This window comes from Peromyscus leucopus, chromosome 1, assembly GCF_004664715.2.
Source record: "Peromyscus leucopus breed LL Stock chromosome 1, UCI_PerLeu_2.1, whole genome shotgun sequence".
In the NCBI taxonomy this organism is placed as follows: Eukaryota; Metazoa; Chordata; class Mammalia; order Rodentia; family Cricetidae; genus Peromyscus; species Peromyscus leucopus.
In genome coordinates this window covers 156082615-156103808 of record NC_051063.1, presented here as the reverse complement: position 1 = coordinate 156103808, position 21194 = coordinate 156082615, and the positions used below count along the sequence as shown (strand labels likewise).

At 40.3% G+C, this 21194-nt stretch overlaps 1 protein-coding gene across 1 annotated transcript in view; it reads right to left on the bottom strand.

Moving 5' to 3' along the window:
* The window catches only part of Ano5 (anoctamin 5), a 72496-nt gene that overhangs the window by 4748 nt on the left and 46554 nt on the right, over window positions 1-21194 (bottom strand). Inside the window, exons 10-21 of the mRNA XM_028880173.2 lie at window positions 16803-16937; window positions 15951-16056; window positions 15793-15853; window positions 13385-13536; window positions 12253-12327; window positions 10145-10367; window positions 8457-8626; window positions 7369-7466; window positions 5755-5885; window positions 4177-4382; window positions 2110-2288; window positions 32-137 (exon numbers count right to left, since the gene is read on the bottom strand). Of these exons, the coding sequence (XP_028736006.2) occupies window positions 32-137; window positions 2110-2288; window positions 4177-4382; window positions 5755-5885; window positions 7369-7466; window positions 8457-8626; window positions 10145-10367; window positions 12253-12327; window positions 13385-13536; window positions 15793-15853; window positions 15951-16056; window positions 16803-16937 (1642 nt within the window). The remainder of the gene's footprint in view (window positions 1-31; window positions 138-2109; window positions 2289-4176; window positions 4383-5754; window positions 5886-7368; window positions 7467-8456; window positions 8627-10144; window positions 10368-12252; window positions 12328-13384; window positions 13537-15792; window positions 15854-15950; window positions 16057-16802; window positions 16938-21194) is intronic.

Below are 21194 nucleotides of genomic sequence, written 5' to 3'. Positions count from 1 at the left end.
GAGAGACGGGGGAAAGTCCAGGTCAACTTACTTCTATTGCTATGATGAAGATCAGCTTGGCAGCAAGGACATGCCAGAACTGCATGTTATGGGCATACTTGTTCTCATGATCAGGAGGGTACCTGTAATCTCTGTACCTACAAAACAAAACAAAATAAAAAGTACAAAAATGAACATAAATTGGTAGACCTTTAGATAGAGACGATTTATGGCAGGTAGCTATGATAGATGATAGACAGATAGACAGACTGAGAGATAGATAACTTATGATAGATACAGATGATAAATAGTTGATAGATAACAGGTAGATAAACAGACATGGAGATAGATGAGAGACACACAATCTGTGATAGATAAATAAGTAGATAGATAGATGATATGACAGGTAGACAGAATGACAGATTTGGCAGTAAGTTTAACAAAGAGATCTGGAATAAACTTTTATAATTTCTCTTAGGAAATTGAGAACAAACACAGGTCACAGGAAAGTAACAGATAATATTAAACCTTTTCCTGTTCTCACAGCTCCAGGCTTGGACTACTTACTCATATTACCTCCCAAAGAGGAAATAAACCAGAGCAACTTCCTTGGTCTTGTGTAACTTCTCCCACAAGAGGCCAGGCTACCATGGCATTTCATTGAAATCCTCCTCCTATCTGACCCATCCAACTTGCTATGTGGACCATTTCTGTTTTCCAGAGACTCTGTTTCCTTTTAGATGTACTGACAAGGCAGTGTTCTCTTTCTGGACTCTTCTTGTGCTTGGACTTTCAGAATATTCCTTTCTACAAACTCCCTAGACTGATGTTCTTCAAAAACTCACCCCAGCTTTTAGAAAGTGGTGAAACCAAAAAAATCAGACAACAGAGATCTCAGTCTTGAACACTGTGCCATGTCCCTTTGTATCCAAATGTGCCATAGATCAGCGTTTTGTCTTATTATCCTTAAATTGTTTTCTTGCTCCTTTTTGGAATCCCCAAGGGAGAGGTTAGTGTGAGATTGAAGCTAAAATTAAAGGCCCTTGTATGTACAAATGTGTGCATATGTCTATCAGTCTGTCTGTTATCCATCTACTGTCTACTTATGATCTATTATCTATCTGTATCACCTATTATAAATTATTTCTACATATTAATCTATGTACCTTTATCATATATCAATACCATCTACCTATTTATCTCTATCACCTATCTGTCAATCTATCTTTATCATACATCTCTATCATCTATATATACCCATCATCCATCTTTACTATATATGTCTATCATCTCTATATTTATCTATCAATCCATTCTTATCATTTTTCTATCATCTACTTACCGTCTATATCTGTCATCTCTCTATCTCTCTATCTGTATCTATCTACCTACCTAATCTACCTACCTCTATCTATCTATCTATCTATCTATCTATCTATCTATCTATCTATCTACCTACCTACCTACCTACCTACCTACCTACCTACCTATCTATCTATCTATCTATCTATCTATCTATCTATCTATCTATCTATCTATCTATGAATCTATCTACCAATCCATCCATCCAACCACCTGCCTATCTTTATCAGTGATCTATCATCTATATTATCTCTATTATCTAACCACCTACTTACTGACTATTGTTTTCATATTCTATGGTATAAAGATCCCCACAGAACACGAAACACTGGGTGTGGTAATAACAGTTCACAAATTCCACCTCACACATTCTACCTGGAAAACCTTTAAGTAGAATGCTGGTGAACAGGTCCCATTATTACTTTGTCATCTCTATTTTCTTGATGTATTTTCTGGGGATAAATGGTAAAATTCACTAAATTAACCATACTGACTGGTAGATGCCATGGCTCAAGTCCAGGAAGCTTGTATTAGCAATTCAAAACCAAGCAACTATTTAAAAATAACATGACCTCCACCCATAATATTCCTTCCTTTTGTATTGTTTGCCAGGTCATATGATGTATGAATTCCAGAACTGATGCATGGTATTAACCCAGGAAGTGTGTTGTCTCAAGTAAACCTTTTACACTATAAGACAAACATTAGGGAAAAGATAATTTAAGAAAGACATTAAAAGTACAATGCTAAAATGTAGACAGAGGAGACCTGCAAGTGGTGAAGCCTTTCTTCTCCACTGGCGCTGTGTGGTTGGGGAAGTCAGCTATCAGGAACACTGACAAGCTGTTGTTGACGTATCCACTCAAGGGCTCCGTGGAATTCAATGAGTAGGCGTAGAAGTAAACTAACCGTGGAATGATGTCAGATGTGAACGCAACAATGAAGGCCTGATGGACAAAGAGGAAGGACAATGGTGAGCCCAGCCCAGTGCCCCACGTCTGACTTGTATGCAAGCCCACCTCTGTGAGCCACATGAACATGAGATGACTTAAATACCACTCTAAAACGTTCGAAGGCTCATGGGGAGACTGGGATTGATCTTCCAAAATTCCATAGCTACAGAACAGCTAAGTCAGGAATTGAACCTATATGTATTTGCTGCCCCAAAGCATGCTCTCTTGCTCTCTCTCCTTGGTCTTGTCATGGCTCATGATCCTCATTGACACATTCATTGTCCTTAAATTCCCTTGTCTGGGCTAGGAGAGAGACAGGTGGGGGATAGGGGAATTTATGTGTTTGTATCTCTGTGTGTTTTTGTATCTATGTGTGTGTTTCTATTTGTATTTGTGTGTGTCTGTTTATATCCATAAAATCTGTGTGTATGTAAGTATATATCTGTGTATATTAATGTATGGATATACCAGTGTATATTTATGACTGTGTCTCTCTGTGTGTCTGTGTGTATCTGTGCCTTATGTATGTGTATTGAGTGTGTCTATAGTAGGCTGATGAATTAAAGGAAAGAGTGTGGGTTGGCACTTTCTTGGAGCTTATTATAATTAATTTCAGAACTTCATCTATGGTGATGCCATTTTTTCTAATTCCAGTGATCACAGAAATTGTTTGTTTATTCTAGACCACATGAGTGCATTTACCACCATCTATCTGACTCCGGCACCTATGCATTTAGTGATACATTTTTAAAAAGCCATTTCTGTTACTTCTACGACTACGAGGACATTTGGTATTTCTGTTGCATATTGAATACATCCGCCATTTTATTTCTAATATTGGTCATTTAAAAAAAAATTTTAAATCTGGTACAGAGCAGTCTGTCATTGTTTTAATGGGTTTGGGTTTTTTGTTTGTTTTTGTTTTGCTTTATTTTGTTTGTTTTTTTCAAGACAGAGTTTCTCTGTGTAGTCCTTGTTGTCCTGGAACTCGATCTGTAGACCAGGATGGCCTTGAACTCACAGAAATCCACCTGCCTCTACCTCCTGAGTGCCAGGATTAAAGGTGTGCACCACGACCTCCTCGCATTTGTTTGTTTTGTTTATGTTTTTTTAGGCAAACTAACTCTTTCTGTACTCAGTATTTATGTTAATTATTATTTTATTTTTTTAAGTTGACTATTATTAATTTTGATTTTAATTTCTTTAGTGCTTCTATCTGCGTGTTGTGTCTCTGAGTTTTCCTTCGATGGCTGAAGTCACATGCTTAGGTTAGGTTTTTCTGTTTTGGTTTTTAAAGAGCATTACCAGCCATGGATTTTTCTGTAACTGTGCTCCACCTCATTTCTTGATGTTCCCACTGTATTTAAACTCTACAATTTCAACCATGTTTCCTTAACATAAAGCTTTCTAAAATAAATCACACATATTCAGTTGTCAAATCTCCTTTTCATTATCTCAGTTTTTGCTTCAATTGATAAAACATAATTTTAGATGAATATGAAGGTCATAAAATTAGTGTTTGTGAAATTTAGTTTAAAAAATCATTTTATGAGTAAAAATAAGTACATTTATACCCTATATTATACATATTTGTGTATAATCCATCTTTGACTCCATTGTTCAAACATATTATATTGTCACTGGTTTTCTGACTAGATTAGCACCATCTGTAAGGCACTATCATCACGAACTTCCAATGAGAAAATATTCTTTTCTTCCTATTGTTCTCGCTCAGAAAATAAAGTTGAGAGAGGCTTGTCCTTACAAATCCCCACTGTGATGAAATTGGTGCCAACGAGGACTGAGTCAGGTGTCATTCATGCTCCGCCACCCACAGAAACAAAAAGAAGGGCGAAGTCGTCCCATGGAAAGAGGCACTTACATTAGTTGCAACAGAAAGGATGGCCATTCCATAGAGAATGTCCTGCCAGACACCTATGGAGTGAGCTTTCGCAGCGACAGGTCTCCTATACTGAGTCGTCAGCTTCCAGGCATCCACGCGGATCTCTACAATGTTGTTCATGAGAGCAAACAGGGGGGCCAGGGGAAAAGAGGCCACGAACAATGTGACAAACCCGAACTGAATAACTGGAGAGACACAGGTCAGCCATCATTACCAAGGAGATAAAGGGCCATTCAACCTAGCTCCTGCCACTTAGACCCTCACCTCTTTTCACCTGCCTCATGATGAAGTGAACAAGCAACACTGATCCACTCCTCACTCTTCTTAAGGAACCTACAACTACTCTGAGGGAGAAGCAATGTGGGTTTCAAGGTGTCAGAGCTTTACCTAGAAAACTGATTCATCTATCTAATTTCAGTATCTTCAACACCAAAATTAAATACAGTCAGCCAATGAATTCACTGCACAGTTATCTCCTGACTAGAAGAAGGTGTGAGAGTTTTCAGTGTACACTAAGTCTTGGTTGGCTCTCAAGACACAGAAGCTAATTTTGCTATAAATGATATTTCATACCTCTATGTCAGTACTAACTTCCCCTGCCTGTATATACACACTCATGCAGAACTTCCACAGTGAGAAAAATACTATTTCAACACTCTTGAAAGCAAGAACTACCTAATTGTATACTGAGCTGCATGAAACAAGAATTCCCATCTTTTTATACAACAATGTACACACTATTACCCAACTAACAGCATACAATATAAAGTACATTATGGTAACGTTGGTTTATTTTGAAAGATAAAAATGTTTTCTATCACATTAGCAGATTTTAAAGATAAAATATATAGCATATATGATAAATATTAATTACTTAGTCATTTTCAGATCACCTTTATTGCACCAGGATTTTGGTAGTAAGTACATAAACTGCCCTCTAAAGTTTCACCAAAGCAGGGGATATTGGTGAGCAGAAGTGACCTTGGCAGACCATACAAACAACCTGAGTACTAGTTCTCTAAGGGAACACAAGAAAACTGAATCATTTTTTCCATCTGTTCATATATCCAACCACTGTCCATTCATCTATCTTCCATTGATTCATGTCCCTGTATCTTCTTCCATCCATCTGCTATCCTATATACATATTCCTGCCATCTCTGTGTGTGTGTGTGTGTGTGTATGTGTACTCACCTGCTATCTATACATCTCTCCACCATCAATACATCCATCTATCTTTACTTCTTCCATGTTTGTGTACATCTGCCATCTATTCATCTACATGCCTATCCATCCATCCACCTACCCACCATTCATCTACACATATACAAACCACCTGTCCATCCATCAATCCATCAACCACTATTCACATATCTATCATCATGCATCTATCTGCCACCTATTCATATATCCACCATCTATCCAACCATTCACCTATTTTTATTCAGTAATTCAAACATCTACTATACATAAGAAAGAAAGAAAGAAATTTCGAGAGATGGAAACTATTCATTTTATTAGTGTTATTACTGCCTCAGAATCATGATTGGAACTTACCTGTTTCCAAGTACTCATAGAACAGCCCAAGTTGTCCGAAAACCTGAAGGTCATTATCTTGCTCCCAGCGACTGTATAGTTTCTCAGAGTGGGTTCGGGCTTTTCGACGTCTCCACCAATTAAAAATCAGGCTGTTGGAAATGATAAAAGTTGACACTTGGAGAAAGAAGCAAGAGAGCCAGTATGTCAAGTCTGGAAACTGTCAGAAAGGGAGGAGGCTAAGCACCTTAACCTAGCACAATAGGAGAAAAAGTCCAAATGAAAACCTAGTATTGTTTTCGCCACACATGGAGGTGAGGAGAAGGCAAGCGATCTGCCTCTACCTACTGACAAGAAAAGCGCTCACTCAGGGACAGTCAGGTTGATAGAGCTTCTGAAGGAGGTGGCCAGTGCAGGGGGCAATAGCCAGTCTCCACACCACTATAATGCTCAGGAAACACTTGTAGAAGTGAGAAATTAAGTATCATAGAAAGTGTACACAAAAGGAAAAACAGAGGCTTATCTGAGTACATGCAATAAGACTACAAACCACTGACCAACCAAATTCCACACCATATAAGGTAGACTATGGTAGTGTTGAGATTGCTTCTGGGAGAGGAGAGTCTTTAAAACTGTGGCCCCTGGTAGGCTGACCACCCTCCAATGCATGGCCATATACCTATGAGTATAAACTGAGCTCAGGGAACCATAGCAAAAGAAAAGTGAAAGAAAGTTTAGGAAGTGGGAAGTGGATGGGGAGATGGATAGTAGTGGATGTAGGAGGAGTTAGGGGGAAGAGTGAACTGAAGAGGATTAAAGTACAGTATACCCATGCATGAAATTCTCAAAGAATCACCACCAATTTTATATTAGAAAATTAAATTACAAAAGTATAATGTGCAAAATGCAGAATATCCTACTGGGGATCTAATATGGTGAGTCTCCAGTTAAATCTTTACCACTTCACTCATCAGCAGAAATAGTCACTTAAAAGCACCATAGGGGGTGAGGCTTATGTCTTTAATCCCAACGCTACAGGAAGCAGAGGCTGACAGATCTCTGTGAGTTATGAGTTCCAGGCCAGCCAGAGCCACATGGTTAGACAGTATCTCAAAAACATACAAAAAAAAAAAAAAAAAAAAAAGCCTGTACTGACACATCACACTACAGTCAGTAAATATGTACACACGAGTGAGTATATGTAAGAGTTATTTGTCAATTGATAATAAAATTAAAGGGGAGAACTAAAGAAGAACCCCACCACCACCACCACCACGTTTTTTGAGACAGGGTTTTCTCTGTATAGCCTTGGTGGTCCTGGAACTTAATCTGTAGACCAAGCTTCCCTTGAACTCAGAAATTACCCTGCATCTGCCTCCCGAGTGCTGGGATTAAAGGCATGCATCATCTCCTGGCCTAGAAGAAAAGCTTTGATGGCTATGCAATTAAATAAATACAACAAAACCTCTATTACCAGAGGCATTCTACACTGTTCATTAAACATGAATTGTTCCCATTTGCTTAGACATTTTCTGTCAAAGATACCATGACAGTAAAAAAATATATATATTTATATATACCCATCTTCTTGCACTGTTATTTAAATCAAACATGCAATGTGTGAGTCATACGTACGGTTGACAGGCTTCATGGATATTTCCAAAAACCTGTTTTCCAATCATGATGATGGTTAACTGGGTTGTCAGCTCTACCAGACAGCCTGCAGGATCACACTGTTCAGAGACAAGAGAGAAGAAAACAGAGATAGAAGAGGAGAAATGGAATTTTGCAATATATGGAATATCAGAAACTCAAGAAAGTATAGTAAGGAGTTATAATATGGTCATCAGAGGCAATGATGGGATTTGGGAGCCATTCAGTCCCATAGACCATGGACTACTACCAGGGTAGCTGCATCACACCCATTTGTGGACTATGTTAGAAATACAGACTTCTGAGTCTTAGAAAATTGTGAATCCTTATGTCTAGGCTAGGATTAAAAGGTGGTATAATTTCCATGTGATCAGTTTGAAAACCATTGGCCATGTATACCAGACCATAGAAGAACCATTTCTTGACTCTTGACCCTTTGCAGGATGTTTTCAAGAATAAAAGTTCTATTCCACTTACTCTGTATTTTACTGCCAGATCATAGGCTCTTTGAAGATTAATGTCAACTGTCACCCTGTTAGAATGTAGTAGAATCACTCAGGCAATGAGCCTCTGGACATGGATATGGAAGATCATTTCTATTATAGTAATTGAAGTGGGAAGACCTGCCCACTGTGAGTGACCCCATTCTCCAGATGGGATCCTGGACTGTGTAAGTGGAGAAAGGGGACTGAGCAGCCACAGGCATTCACTGCTCTCTGACTCCTGATGGTGGGTTCCATGTGACCAGCTGCTTCAAGTGCCTGCTGCCTTAACTTTCCTGCCATGATTGACTAACTATACTCTTGAACTGTGAGAGGAAAGAAATCCTTTCTCCTTTAAGTTGCATTTGCCACAGTATTTTATCATAGCAACAGAAAACGAAACAAGACAGGTTTCATACAAATTCTTGCTCAAAGGAAACTCAAAAATCTAACAGATGATAAGACGGATCAATGGTTGGAGCCAATGTCTGGACTTCTACAACTCGACAATGTCTGAGTTAGTGCTAGGGAGAAAGGTGGGCCTTAATTATCTGAGACCATAGAGCTGAGCTAGAAGAGAGTCCTTACCTCTTCACTTCTCCATACGTTAAACATATATGTGTACTTCCCAGGGTAGCCCATGAACTTCCCTTTAAAGAAGGCCACATAAAAGCAAGCCGAGTAATAATTCACAAACTGGAAGAGAAACATCTTCAGAGTGAGACTGCTCTCATACTCCTGGTAAGTTCGAGGAATTTCTGCCAATAAAAATCACCAAGGATAAATGCACTTTCCCTGAATGCTGTACTTAGAAGTGGCTATCGAGGCATACCATTTCAAAGTATATGAACATGCTCCTTATTCTGATCTCAGTTGAGCAATATTGAAGAGCTGTGTGTTTGTGCTAGCTTCCTGTTGGTTATACTGTGTTGACCCCATGGCTGGGAGAGTCTAGGAAGCAGTCACTACATTTCAAGGGTGGGGATTTCTCTAGTTATAAGACAGTCGGAGTGTGGGGTTTGAATCCCTACAAAATTGGATGTGCCCCTCGCCATCACTGCTAGACACTGCAGCAAGTCCCATCATGCTTCTCTCTCCTTTGCCCCTGGTGTAAACCAGGTAAGCTTATGTCAAGGGCTGAGACCATTTCCAACTATATTGTACTTTCTCCTCACGAACTAAACTGTGCCTGCAAATGCTGGCAGAGATAGCTTGTGCTTTCTCTTTTCTTAATTAAAATGCAGTTGTAGTTTGTAGTTTAACAAATTCTAAAGATAAGAAGCTATTACTTTCTCTCCAAAGACTGTTAGAGCATTGTGAGGAGTGCAAGAGTAAGGGAACATGCTTTCTTCCCTGAGTTGGTGATTCCCCGGTAGAACAGCCGATGCAGACACTCCCATGACACTTTCAGGAGGAGAACAAAATATTCTAAGGACACAGGTAACTTCCTTTCGGTGAAGCTTGGCTGAATTTATTAAAAACATCTCAGCTGGGAGCTCAGAGATAATTTTCCCTGAAGAAGGCCATGCCTTTTTGGTGTCTTTAAAAGCACCTTACCAGCTCTGATTCACTCACTTGCTCTTGCCCAGAGAAAAAGTAAACTTGACTGAGAACTCAAGATTTGAAGGTGATGCAAGGGCTGTTGCCTTTGTGTGGAGCCATGAGAGGGATGCCCTTGACTGCTAGCTAAGTGGCTAGCCTTGTCTATCTCTGGCTCTGGGTTTTTATTATAAGACCATTTAGGATTTGTGAAACATCTGGTGTTCCAACGTAGGGCAAGAATTTCCACCTAAAACCCAAGAAAGCTTTAAAAAGGGGTTCTAAAACAGAGCCAAGAACAGCTTCCTAGTTGTGTCTCTCAGGCGAACCATGATACAGAGACGCCAGCACCACCAAAGGAGCAAAAAGATGTCCAGCAGACCGGTAACGCCACGGCAACGTGACAACAAATATATTAATAGGAATGGGTTAATTTAAGATGAAAGAGCTAGCTATCAAGAATCCAGAGCCATAGGTCATACAGTTTATAATTAAAATAAGCCTCTGTGTGTTTACTTGGGACCGAGTGCCTGCAGGACTGGTAAGGACACAGGAAACCTTCTGTCTACAGTGGATATTAAGAAATTCTTAAAAATCAGGTGTGGATCTACTCTGAACAAAGTAGCCTGAAAATTGTGCTTTTCAGAGGCCAGTTCCCTGGGAGAGGGTCCAAAGCTGGATGTGCAGTGCTGGCCAAAAACCGTGTTTAAATCACTTTCGTAATGTGGCCAGCTTACCCATCTTTGTAATCCAGGCAGATATCCTCTCATAAAAGAAATTCAAGATCACAATGACAATGCAGTTCAGGCATGATCCGGAGAGAGAGGTGGCCATCTGGGGGGTGAAGAAGCTCTTCACGCTCTGCAGGGTGGCTTCACTTTCCATGAAGGTGGCAAAGGTGGCGAAGAATGACAGGCGATATACGATGATGGACACCATGCTGCTGAGGAGGAGAGCCATCTGAGGGGAAAACCGAGAGCCACTGCATGTGCCGTTTTCCCATTTTGTCATACTGCTTAGCAGCCGCTCAGGCAGAGTGACTCCTCTGACCATAGAGGCATCAGAGAAGTCACCACAAGGCAGAGGGCTTAAAGAGAAATCATTTGGTGGCTATGGGTTGAACATAGACTAGGGGAAAACCATTGCCCATTGTGACGGAAAATATTGTCAGCATGATAGGAGACAGGATGATGAATGTGTTATCTAGATTAGATTAATTGAGACAAGAAGACTCATTTTAACCAGGGGTGACACCACTCCATGGGCCTGGGACCTGGACAGGATAAAAAAGGAAAACTGAGCTGAGTACTGACATTCATCTCTCTTTGCCTGGTGACTCTGAATGCAATGTGACCAGCTGCCTCAAGCTCCCATTGCCACACAGTCTCTGCCATGATGGACGGTGTCCTTGAACTGTGAACCAAAATAAACTCCTTTTCCCTTCAGTTGATTCTTACCAGTTACTTCATCATAAAAATGTGAGAAGTGACTACTATATTCAACTTTTTCATTCATTTTCTCAGTGTTTACAAATGACAGCCATATTTCTGAATCCTTATCTACACCTGTCATCTATCAATCCATCCATCCATCCATCCATCCATCCATCCACCCAAGTATGTATGTATGTATATATGTATATATGTATATATGTATATATGTATGTAATGTCTGTCTATCTATCTATCTGTCTATCTATCTATCTATCAAATCTCTATCACTATAATTTTTAATGTTGTAAAGAAAATAAAAACAATAATTCTGAACCAGAGACTATGTCGGCACTAATGAATCTCCCTTTCAGGTAAAATTCCCCAAAATATGATCTAGGCTTTAGTTATGTAGTTCCCACATCAATTTTGTATACATTGTATATTACAAAGCACTGTGGCTCTATATCAATTTAATGACTAGAAAACTTGATTTTAAATTTGAGAAAGCAAATCCCATTGAGTGATAACTATAAAATGAAAACAGAACAACCATTCCTAGAGCCATGCCTCCAAGTTCATTTCTCAGAATTGATCCTAGGGTGGCTATTTGTCCTCCTTTCATTCACTTTTTTTCTTCCAAAAGTTGTCATATAAGCCAAGAAAACATATCCCAACTAATTCTTTCAAGATATAAAAAAATATTTTAATAAGAACTTTTAAAAAGTACAGTGTATAGGCACTGCAGAAGTTAAACCACAGTCTAAAATAGTTAATTTGTTTACACCCCAATATGACATTCTCTTAGGGGCTAACCCCCCTCCCCCACCCCCGCTTCTTCCCCAAAATAAAAGGTAGCTGTGACAAGTACACAAATTTAGAAAGGAAAGGAAAGGAAAAAAATCATTGGGGTGGACAAATGTATTAGCTATAGATATGGAGAAAAACCAACTCCCTCCTATAGATGTGTCTTCCTTGGATTTTATTCTCTTTATTTCAACAAGAAAAAGAAGTTTAGTAGTTTAATTGCTTGATCACATGCGTAGATATTTGAGGAAGATAAAGACAAATGGGTACCGTTGATAACACTAACCAGAGACTGTAATGAAGATGAACCTGACATTCTGCCTTGCTTTCAAGGTATCAGTCAATGGGACAGACAGGGATAGGTTGTGAAGTCAGGACTCTGATCTTCCCCCACCCCTGCCCTGCCACACGCATCTTTCTACAAATTTCAGTTGGGGAAAATCTACGTAAATTATGGCATGTTTTGTGTGAGAGGTGTAGTCAATGTAGGAAGAATGGGGCATTGCAGGAATGATCCAAGAGCTGATGCATCAGAGCTGTGGAGAGACACTGGTTCACAGAGGACTGTGTTCTAAAGAAATGGCAAAAGGTTCCAAAATGGTGCTTACCCCGAAGACCACTGTGGTCCCTGACACAAAGTACCATGGGATGCGATGGCACAGAGGCATGTGTGGCTCCAACTCCTGTAATGTTGAAGAAATAACAAAGTCACACTTTGTCCTCACAGTTAGGACTCAAAATGACAGTAGGAAGATCAAGGAGTATGCTAAAGGTAGAAACCTCACAAAGGGCTCTCTCATTCCATAGTCCATGGAAAGTAGCTCCTTGCCTTGAAGACAAGACCATCAGACCCTGAAGTGACATTCCACATGAGGTGAGAGACTTAATTAAGGCAACCTGCTTCCTAAGTGTTGGGTTGTGGTGGCTTCCAGGGCCTGACAGAGACAAGACAAAGTCCAAACCTCACCACTGACACATGATGAGGTACAATTCCATTCCATTTGGAATGTTTCCTACTTGATTTACAGCACATGTGAAATTTCTGGGTTATTACTCAAAATTCAAGAGGTCAGGCTCTTCTACCTCAGTCTTCACAGCCTTTAATACATAAGATATTAATTGGATCTGCTGACATTCTGAACTACAGTCAAACATGTATTTTTATTTACAAAGGTTGCTATAAAGTAAAGAAGAGCTGTCAGAAAACATGCAAACCACAGAATTATACAAAATATAAGATTCCACATTTATGGATAAAGTTGGACCAAGAGCTACAGAACATTCCCTGGGCTGAGAAGCCCTTTAAGAGCTCTATGGAGATATAGACTGTGCACACATGTGTGCACGCAGGGTCTTCTGCACTGTCCCTGTGTGCATCCAATGGATGTGTGCTAATGTGTGCTAGTGCTCATGGATGGTTCCTATTTCATAGCATAAAAAGACAACAGAGGCATGCCACTTGGTTTCATGAAAAACAGACAAACAAACAAACAAACAAAAGATAGACTGAGTGTTTACATTTGGATTTTATGGCAAGAAATATGTATAGCTTCTCCCTGATTCTTTCATTTCATTTAGCTCTAACAGAGGCAGGAATTTTTCATTTCTGGCAATAGATTTTAGCGTCTAAGCACAACCAGAACTCTCACATGTGGGTCTGCATCAATGGTGCATGACTATTCCAGAGCAGCTGATAGCAGAGGGTTCCCTGAAGAAACCCTTACTCCATGTCTACTGTACCTTCGTCACAGGATTTATCCTCTTTCGTTTACACATGGCTTCGAACTCAGGCCTCAGCTGGAGCTGCTGATGTTCTTCTTCAAAGTCTACCAGATCCCACTCATACTCAAGCCTGGCTTGTCGCTGTTTCCAGAACTCTAGAAACAGTGTGACTGCAGTAGAAGAAAGAAAGCATCGGGGTGGGACCATCAGTAGACGGCCTAACAAAAGTAGCAAGAGAGTAGCCCTAGGGGCTGAAGGGGTGGCTTGCAGTTTAGAGGGCCCGCTATTCTAGCAGAAGATCTGAGTTCAAGCCCCAGCATTCACATCTGGGGGTTCACAGCCACATTTAGCTCCAGCTCCAGGAGATCTGATGCTCTCTTCTTGCCTCACTGGGCACCTGATGTGCACATGTGGCACGCACATGCATGTGCATGTGTGCACATACAATTGAAAATAATAAAAATAAATCTTAAAAAAGAAACTTCCACTTCTGCTTTTAATTATTTTGTTTGTCAAGCACTTCATATGTTGTCAGTTGGAAATGTTGACAATTTTTTATGGTGTTTTTTATCAGTGACTACTGTTGTAACACTAAGTAGTAACAGAAATTATTCATTATGAATATTCAAGTTAACTTCTTAGTAGTTAAAACTGTAAATTTCCAGATGGTCTACATTGCTTCCTCATGCAAAGAATCTGTTACAATATTTCATCTTGACATTTGCTAAACACTAACAACTGGTATGAATTTCAGAAACAGTGTTCGGTGGCCATGGTGTGGTGATACCTTAGGCACACTGAATAATTATACCATTCTCATGTCAGAGTTTGCAATTCTGAATAAAAATGAAGAAAACAAGATAACATAGGCAGGGACAAAAGATGGAATGGAAAAGTATCTAGTAAAAGAGTATTGCATGGAAATAGAAAAGATATATTCTAAAACCCAAACTAGAGTCATGATTTCCATGGGTTTCTTGAGATTACATAAATCCACAAGGATCCCAAGAATATCCTTGGAAGGGGATTTCTGTAAATTTATGGAACTCCTGGTTTGTGCATTTTGGATTGAGCTTAAATAGGACTTGATATTTTTCCATACAAGAAAGAGTGCTGTTGGGCCCCATGGAGGACAGGCCTGCCCTCTCAGCTGATCAGGAGGCTGAAGCAGGAAGGTGGCAAGCCCAAGGCCTTCTTTGGTTAGAGTAAGTTCAAGACCAGCCTGAGTCACTTTTTGACTCAATATAAAAAAGCAAAAAGAGGCCCAGGGATGAGGTGTAGTTACAGATTCCTGTGCAGCATGTGTGAGGAACTAGGTTCAGTTCTCTGTATGGGGCGGGGTGGGGGTAGGGTGGGGGTGGGAAGGGGGAAGGGAGAAAAATAAAAGGGGAGAGAAATGACAGTATTCAATATGTATTTGAGCACACAACACACCCAGCCCTGAACCTTTGGAAACTAAAGCCGTCAGGATGTTTGTCCTCAAACTGGTAGACCAGTGACTGGAGTCAAGAGTCCATGTGTACCTGCTTTGAGATGAAGGCAATGCATGGGCACATTTCCACCTCTGCCAGGTAGAACACTATCTGCCCTACAGTGGACACTGCAGAACATGTCAAACTACAGTCAAGATTGAATCAAATGAAACCCCTGCATTTCTGGCATAAACTCTGTGTGAGTGCACATCTTAGGTGAGCTACAGAAACACACAACACAAGGAAAGTTAGAAAAAAGTGCTTATGGCTTGGTTATATAATCAAGCTTCTCAAATGTAAATGATGAGTTTGGAAATATCTTAAATATATGGCACAAAGAATTTCTTTGCTTATTACATAAATACTAGCAAAGAATTACAGCACTAAAAATGCTTCTAGTGGCAAAGGAGGTTCAGTCATCAGTGAATATCAAAAACATTTGTGACCAAATAACTGCAAATCAAAACTAGAATGAGATGATACCTAATCCATCAAATTGCATCTCCAGTGTTACAAACTAAAATCAGATTGTGTGTAAAAGTCCAATTTTATGTAAGTCATATAAATATATAGTAAAGCTTTTAGGTTGTAAATATAAATTTCCCCCGCAAATTCACATGCTAAGTATGATTCTTAGAAGGTTATTCTATAAATATATAAAGATATTTGTTCCAAGAGCTGAGGATATAGTTCAATGGGTAGAGTGCTGGCCTAGCATGCCCAAGTCCCTGGTTCCATCGCCAGCACCACATAGACTCTGTGTCATGGTGCACACTAGTAATTTCAGAATTTAGGAGGCAGAGGCAAGAGGATCAAGGTCATTCTCAGCTACACAGAGAATTCAAGGCCAGCCTACACTTTATGAAATCCTGTCTTAAAAAAGAAAAGTGTATTCCAAATTCATGAGCGGTCATAAGAAAAAGACAGCTAAGTTGGAGGAGACTTTGTACTCACCCCAGATCCCCATGAAGATGGCAAAGAACACGGTTGACTCATTATCAAACAGATGGGAGAACTGTAAAAGCAACAGCATCATAAAAAATCACTTAATATGAAACAGGTCACCACAGGAAGGAAGCTCCAGTCTTCATCCCACCACACAGCACACTTACCTTTGAATGCAAACATGTGGTGTTCAGTCTCCAGTAATCACACAATTCATCACAAAGTGGACACATGATCATCCGACCTCCGATGTTAGGGTCGCAGATTTCAGTGCTACCCAGAGAAGTCACAGAAAATGCAATGTAGTTTGGAGTGAAAAATCTGACCAGCTCTCACCAGACTCACTGTTTAATGAGCTTCCACTCACAGCAAAAGTGGGAATGAAGCAAATATTTCTATAGTGGCATAAGTCCTACACAGTCTAGCGAACAGACTCTTCAGACCACATTTTTAAAAACAGTTTGACATAGAAGACCTAAGAAGGATCAAGCGAGACAGCATCTAGGATGGATGGGGAGCGAGAGGTCATGAGATACCCCCCTAGCAGAAGAGCTATTGACAATTGATGGCTGGTGCTGGGGAAGGGAGAGTCAGTTTTCTTGGCGGATGTGGCCCCTGAGAGGCCACGTGCTCCAGGACATAGTCCTCCCTGCATGCCCACAAGGTCCACACCAAGTGGGCTCCATTTTAAAGTGAACATAAGAAATTGGGAAGGAAAATGCTGGAACACAGAGGAGGAATTGAAGGGGTAGGGGTAGATTTGATCAAGACACATTGTATGCATTATAAAATTCTCCAACAATAAAAAGAATAAATGAAGTTAAAATAAGTGAAATTAAAACCAAAACAACCACAAAAAGGCAGCTTCCATAAAGCCCCTGGCAAGGAGAAGCACTACATGGGAGTCTGCTTTGAAAATACTGCTTGCTGCCACAAGGAAGCATTTTGTGGGGGAAATCAGGAGGCTGTAGAAGCTTAGACAAAGGCCGTCTCTGCTTGGGCCAGTCTCTTGTGCTCACCTAGTTTGGTTATTTTCCATGGATAACAAGCCATAGATGAAGCAGGCTAAGCCAACCAGAGCTGCGACCAAGAGCATTTCTGTGTAGTACCCGAGAAACACAAAATAGATACCAATCTTTTCACCAAAATAATTCCTGTGAAAGAGAGACAAAGTCAGAGGCTGGGAGGAAACGGTGGGCCAGGTGCTCTCATTCCACTGTGGCAGGCAAAGGAAAAGCAGAAGAAACACATACACACATTCACACACATACACACACTCACATACACACACACACACATATACACACACACTCACATACACACACACACACATACACACACACACTCACACACACACATACACACACACACCCCACACGGAAAACACATAAAAAAAACCCAGAAACCATATTACATAAGCAAAAGACCTGTACAGCAAAAATAAATAAATATAAGCAATTAAAAATGCTGTCAAAACACTGTGAGACTAAAAACCTCCAAAAAATACTGTAGAGCTGGTTTGATACGGCCACTTACCACCAGGCATAGGGCCTGCGACAGTTTGTGTACCCAGTGAATCTCTATTGGAGGAAACTAACTTTTCCTTTATAGTAGTTATCAACTGGATATGATCTCTAGGTTAGGAACGGGGGGTTATGCCTCCTCTTAACACTTGGACCTTGTCTGCCCTGGGCAGGACCTGGGCAGGCTGCCACAGTCTCTGTGAATCCCCATGTGTAATGGTCTTGCTGTGTTTACAAGTTCTTGTTTCCTTGGTGTCTTCCACCTGCTCTGGCTTGTACAATTTTTTTTTTTTTGCCTCTTTCGCAGAGTTCCCTGAGGAATTTGAGGGAGACATCCCATTAGGGACTGAGTGTTTCAAGATCTCTCATATCGTGCAGTCGTGGGTCTCTGCATTTGTTCCAGTCCACTGCAGAAGGAAGGTTCTCTGATGACGGCTGAGCAGGACATTGATCTGTGAGTGTAGCACTGTGTCATTAGGAGTCATTTTACGGCTATGTTCCTTTAGCAGACAAGTAGTACTTAGTTTTCCCCTAGGTTGCTGACCTCTCTAGTCTCAGGCTCTTGGCCATTTAGGCAGTGCTGAGCATGGGTCCCCTCTCATTGAGTGGGCCTTTATTCAAATCAGACCATGGATGGTTACTTTGACAACTTTTGAGCCTAGTTGAAAATGACCACTTTCATCTCCCTTTCACATTTCAAGAATAATCTTCCTTGATATTAAAAATCTAAAAGGCCTGTAGGCCTATAATTATTATTAAAATAGTCTCAATGTAGGAAATTGCTGAACCATTTCCTAAATGGGAGCAAATGAGAATTTATTGTTTACAAAATGAGGAAGCATAGGAAGTGCTTTTACTGAACTGTGGACTTGATGGATAAACTTAAAAGCACAGAGTAACAACTAGCCTTTGTGTATGTGTACCTTGCATACTAAGCAAGTGTCTTAACACCAGGCTGTAGCCATGGCCCTCATCTTACTTTTCTTCCTTTTTGTTTGTTAGTTTGTCCTTTGACAATCTCACACATGTAAAATGTACATTCTGATTATTTTAACCCTCCTTTCTAACCTTCACCCCAACTTTACACCCACTGTCCCCATTCATGGCTTCATTGGTGTTGTTTTCTGTGATTTTGATTAGTCTCAATTTTAATTATGGGTGTGTATGTGTCTTTGTACTTGTGCACAGAAGGGTAGTGCTTATAGAGGCCAGAAACAAGCACTGGATGACCTCATCTGAAGTTACAGGTTGTTGTCCCCGATCTACTCAGATGTAGGTGCTAGAAGTTGAACTTCTGCCCTCTGGAAGAGCAGCAGATGCTCTTAATTGCTGAGCATCGCTCCAGCTTCTGCTGCAGTTTTGACACAGGACCACAAAAAAGTTGCCCAGACTGGCCCTGAGTTTAGATTGTTCCTCAGGCAGGCCTTGATTTGTGATCCCTCCTGTAGCCACTTGAGTAGCTAGGGTTATAGACCTGAGCCACCAGGGGCTGGTCCAACTACACCTTTATTTGAGGGCACTGAAAACAAAAGGCACATCATTTGTATTATAGTAAAAATGTAGATAATTTAAATACCATTTAATATTAAGTATTAAGACACTAACCTTTTCATTATTTGTAACAAAAATCTAATAATATAAGAAATATTTAAAAGACTCAAATACACAAGCATTCCTTTATTCCAAGTCCTTTTATAAAAGGGGTGTGTATATGGTATTTCTTAAGATGTTCATTTTCCATTGGAGGGCTCTGACTCGTGCCGTCTATATACCCTCTGTAGACAGAGAAGGTATAGTAGTGATGTCTGTGATGTGTGTGATGAAATAACGTGAAAATGTTAGGTAGAACTGATTGGAATAAAGCCTTGAGGAATCAATGAACAAAAGTCAATATCTATTCTGAAATAATTCCTTTGCATGTAAGTTCATTGGCATCTGAGGATCAGGTACTCCACTGCTATGGTGTTATGAACATACCATTAGAGTCATTGCTGATCTATTTATTCTAAGTTATTTAGTAGGAAGCGGCTGCCAGTTTTGTCTCTAAGCATCACGACAGAACAATAGGCACATGAAAGAGGAATAGGCACATGAAAGAAAGCTGTGAAACAGGAAAAAGTGCTGATGAAGCAGGTGCAACTGGAGATGAAGACGCCCGTGACAGCAACGCTGGCATTAACATTTTCCTTAGAATATGAAAAAATTATCACTGCAAATTGCAGAAAAAAATTAAAAATATTTGGACATGGTATAGAGTTCACATGAGTTGTGTGATATCTGAGAGAGTAGGATTATGCATGGGAATCCTCTCTATTTGTCCTCTCTCCACATCCAGTCACCCACCAGTTCCCATAGTTATGTCATAAAGATAGCTTTCTAACTGTCCTGCTTAGGGTTTCCATTGCTGTGAAGAGATGCCATGACCATAGCAACTCTTATAAAAGAAAGCATTTAATCAGGGCTTGATTATATTCAAAGGTTTAGTCTATTATCATCAGGGTGGGAGGCATGGCAGCACACAGGCAGACATGGTACCAGAGAGGTAGCTGGGAGTTCTACATCTCAGCAGGCAGCAGGAATAGAGAGACACTGGACCTGTCTTGAGCATTTGAAACCTCTAAGCCCATCCCCAGCGACTCATTTTCCCCGACTCATTTTCTCCAACTCCTACACTAACAAGGCCACCTAATAGTGCCATTCCCTGTGTACCTATGGGGGCCATTTTCATTCAAACCACATTCCACTCCCTGGCCCCCATAGACTTTTAGCCACATCATAATACAGAAATGCATCCAATCCAACTTCAAAAGTCCCCATAGTCTATCAGTCTCTACCCTGTTTAAAAGTCTATATATAAGGTCTCTTCTGAGATTCATGGCAATCTCTTAACCGTAATCCCCTATAAAATCAAAATGAAAAAGTAGATCACATACTTCCAATATAAAATGGCACAGAATATAGACTACCATTCCAAAATGGAACATAGTGAGGAAAACCTGGAGCAAAGCAAGACCGAAACCCAGCCAGGCAAACTCCCAACTCTGCATCTCCATATACGTCAAACACTCTTCAGATCTCCAACTCCTTTCAGCTTTGTTGACTTTACCTTACTTCTTTCTTGTGGGCCAGTTCTACTCCCTGTTAGCTGCTTTCCTTGGCAAATATCCCACAACTCTGGCATCTCCTTGGGTTCTTCAAGGCAATTGAGGCTTCGCCTTCACAACTTCACACAATGGCCTCTCTGGGCCTCCATGCAGGGACACCCTGACACATGCCTAGCCTCAGCAGCTTTCCTTAGTCACAAATGGACATTCTATAACCTCTTTCTTCTATCCTTGACTCTAAAGCCAAAAACACGGGACTCAAACTGCCAAGTTCTACTGCTTGCTGGATTTGGAACATGCCTCCCTCATTCAAATACATTTTCCCCTGATGATTTCCTTCACTGCCTACCTAAGCCTGGCTGCCCTGAAACGAACTCATAGACCAGGCTGGCCTCAGACTCAGAGATCTGCCTGCCTCTGCCTTCTGAATTCTGGGAATGAAGGTGTGCGCCACTATGACTGGCCCTAAACTTTTCTTTAATTCCTTTTCACAAGATTCCCTGTGGATGACTACACAAAGGTTTCCTGGTGTGCTGCTGTCATCCTTAAGCATAATTCTCTGGTAAGGCATCTGTTATACCCTCTTGTCAAATTCTACATTATCACAAAAGTCCCTCTGATATTTTAGACAAATGTACTTTATTGATATGTTTATTATACACATTTTTTCAGGCTGTACTATGTCTTTAATCAAATACACTCTTTATATTGTGTGTTCTGTCTGATCTGAGAAGTCTATGTCCCATTCAAGACATAGAGATTCTTCTCTTCTATACCCTTAATT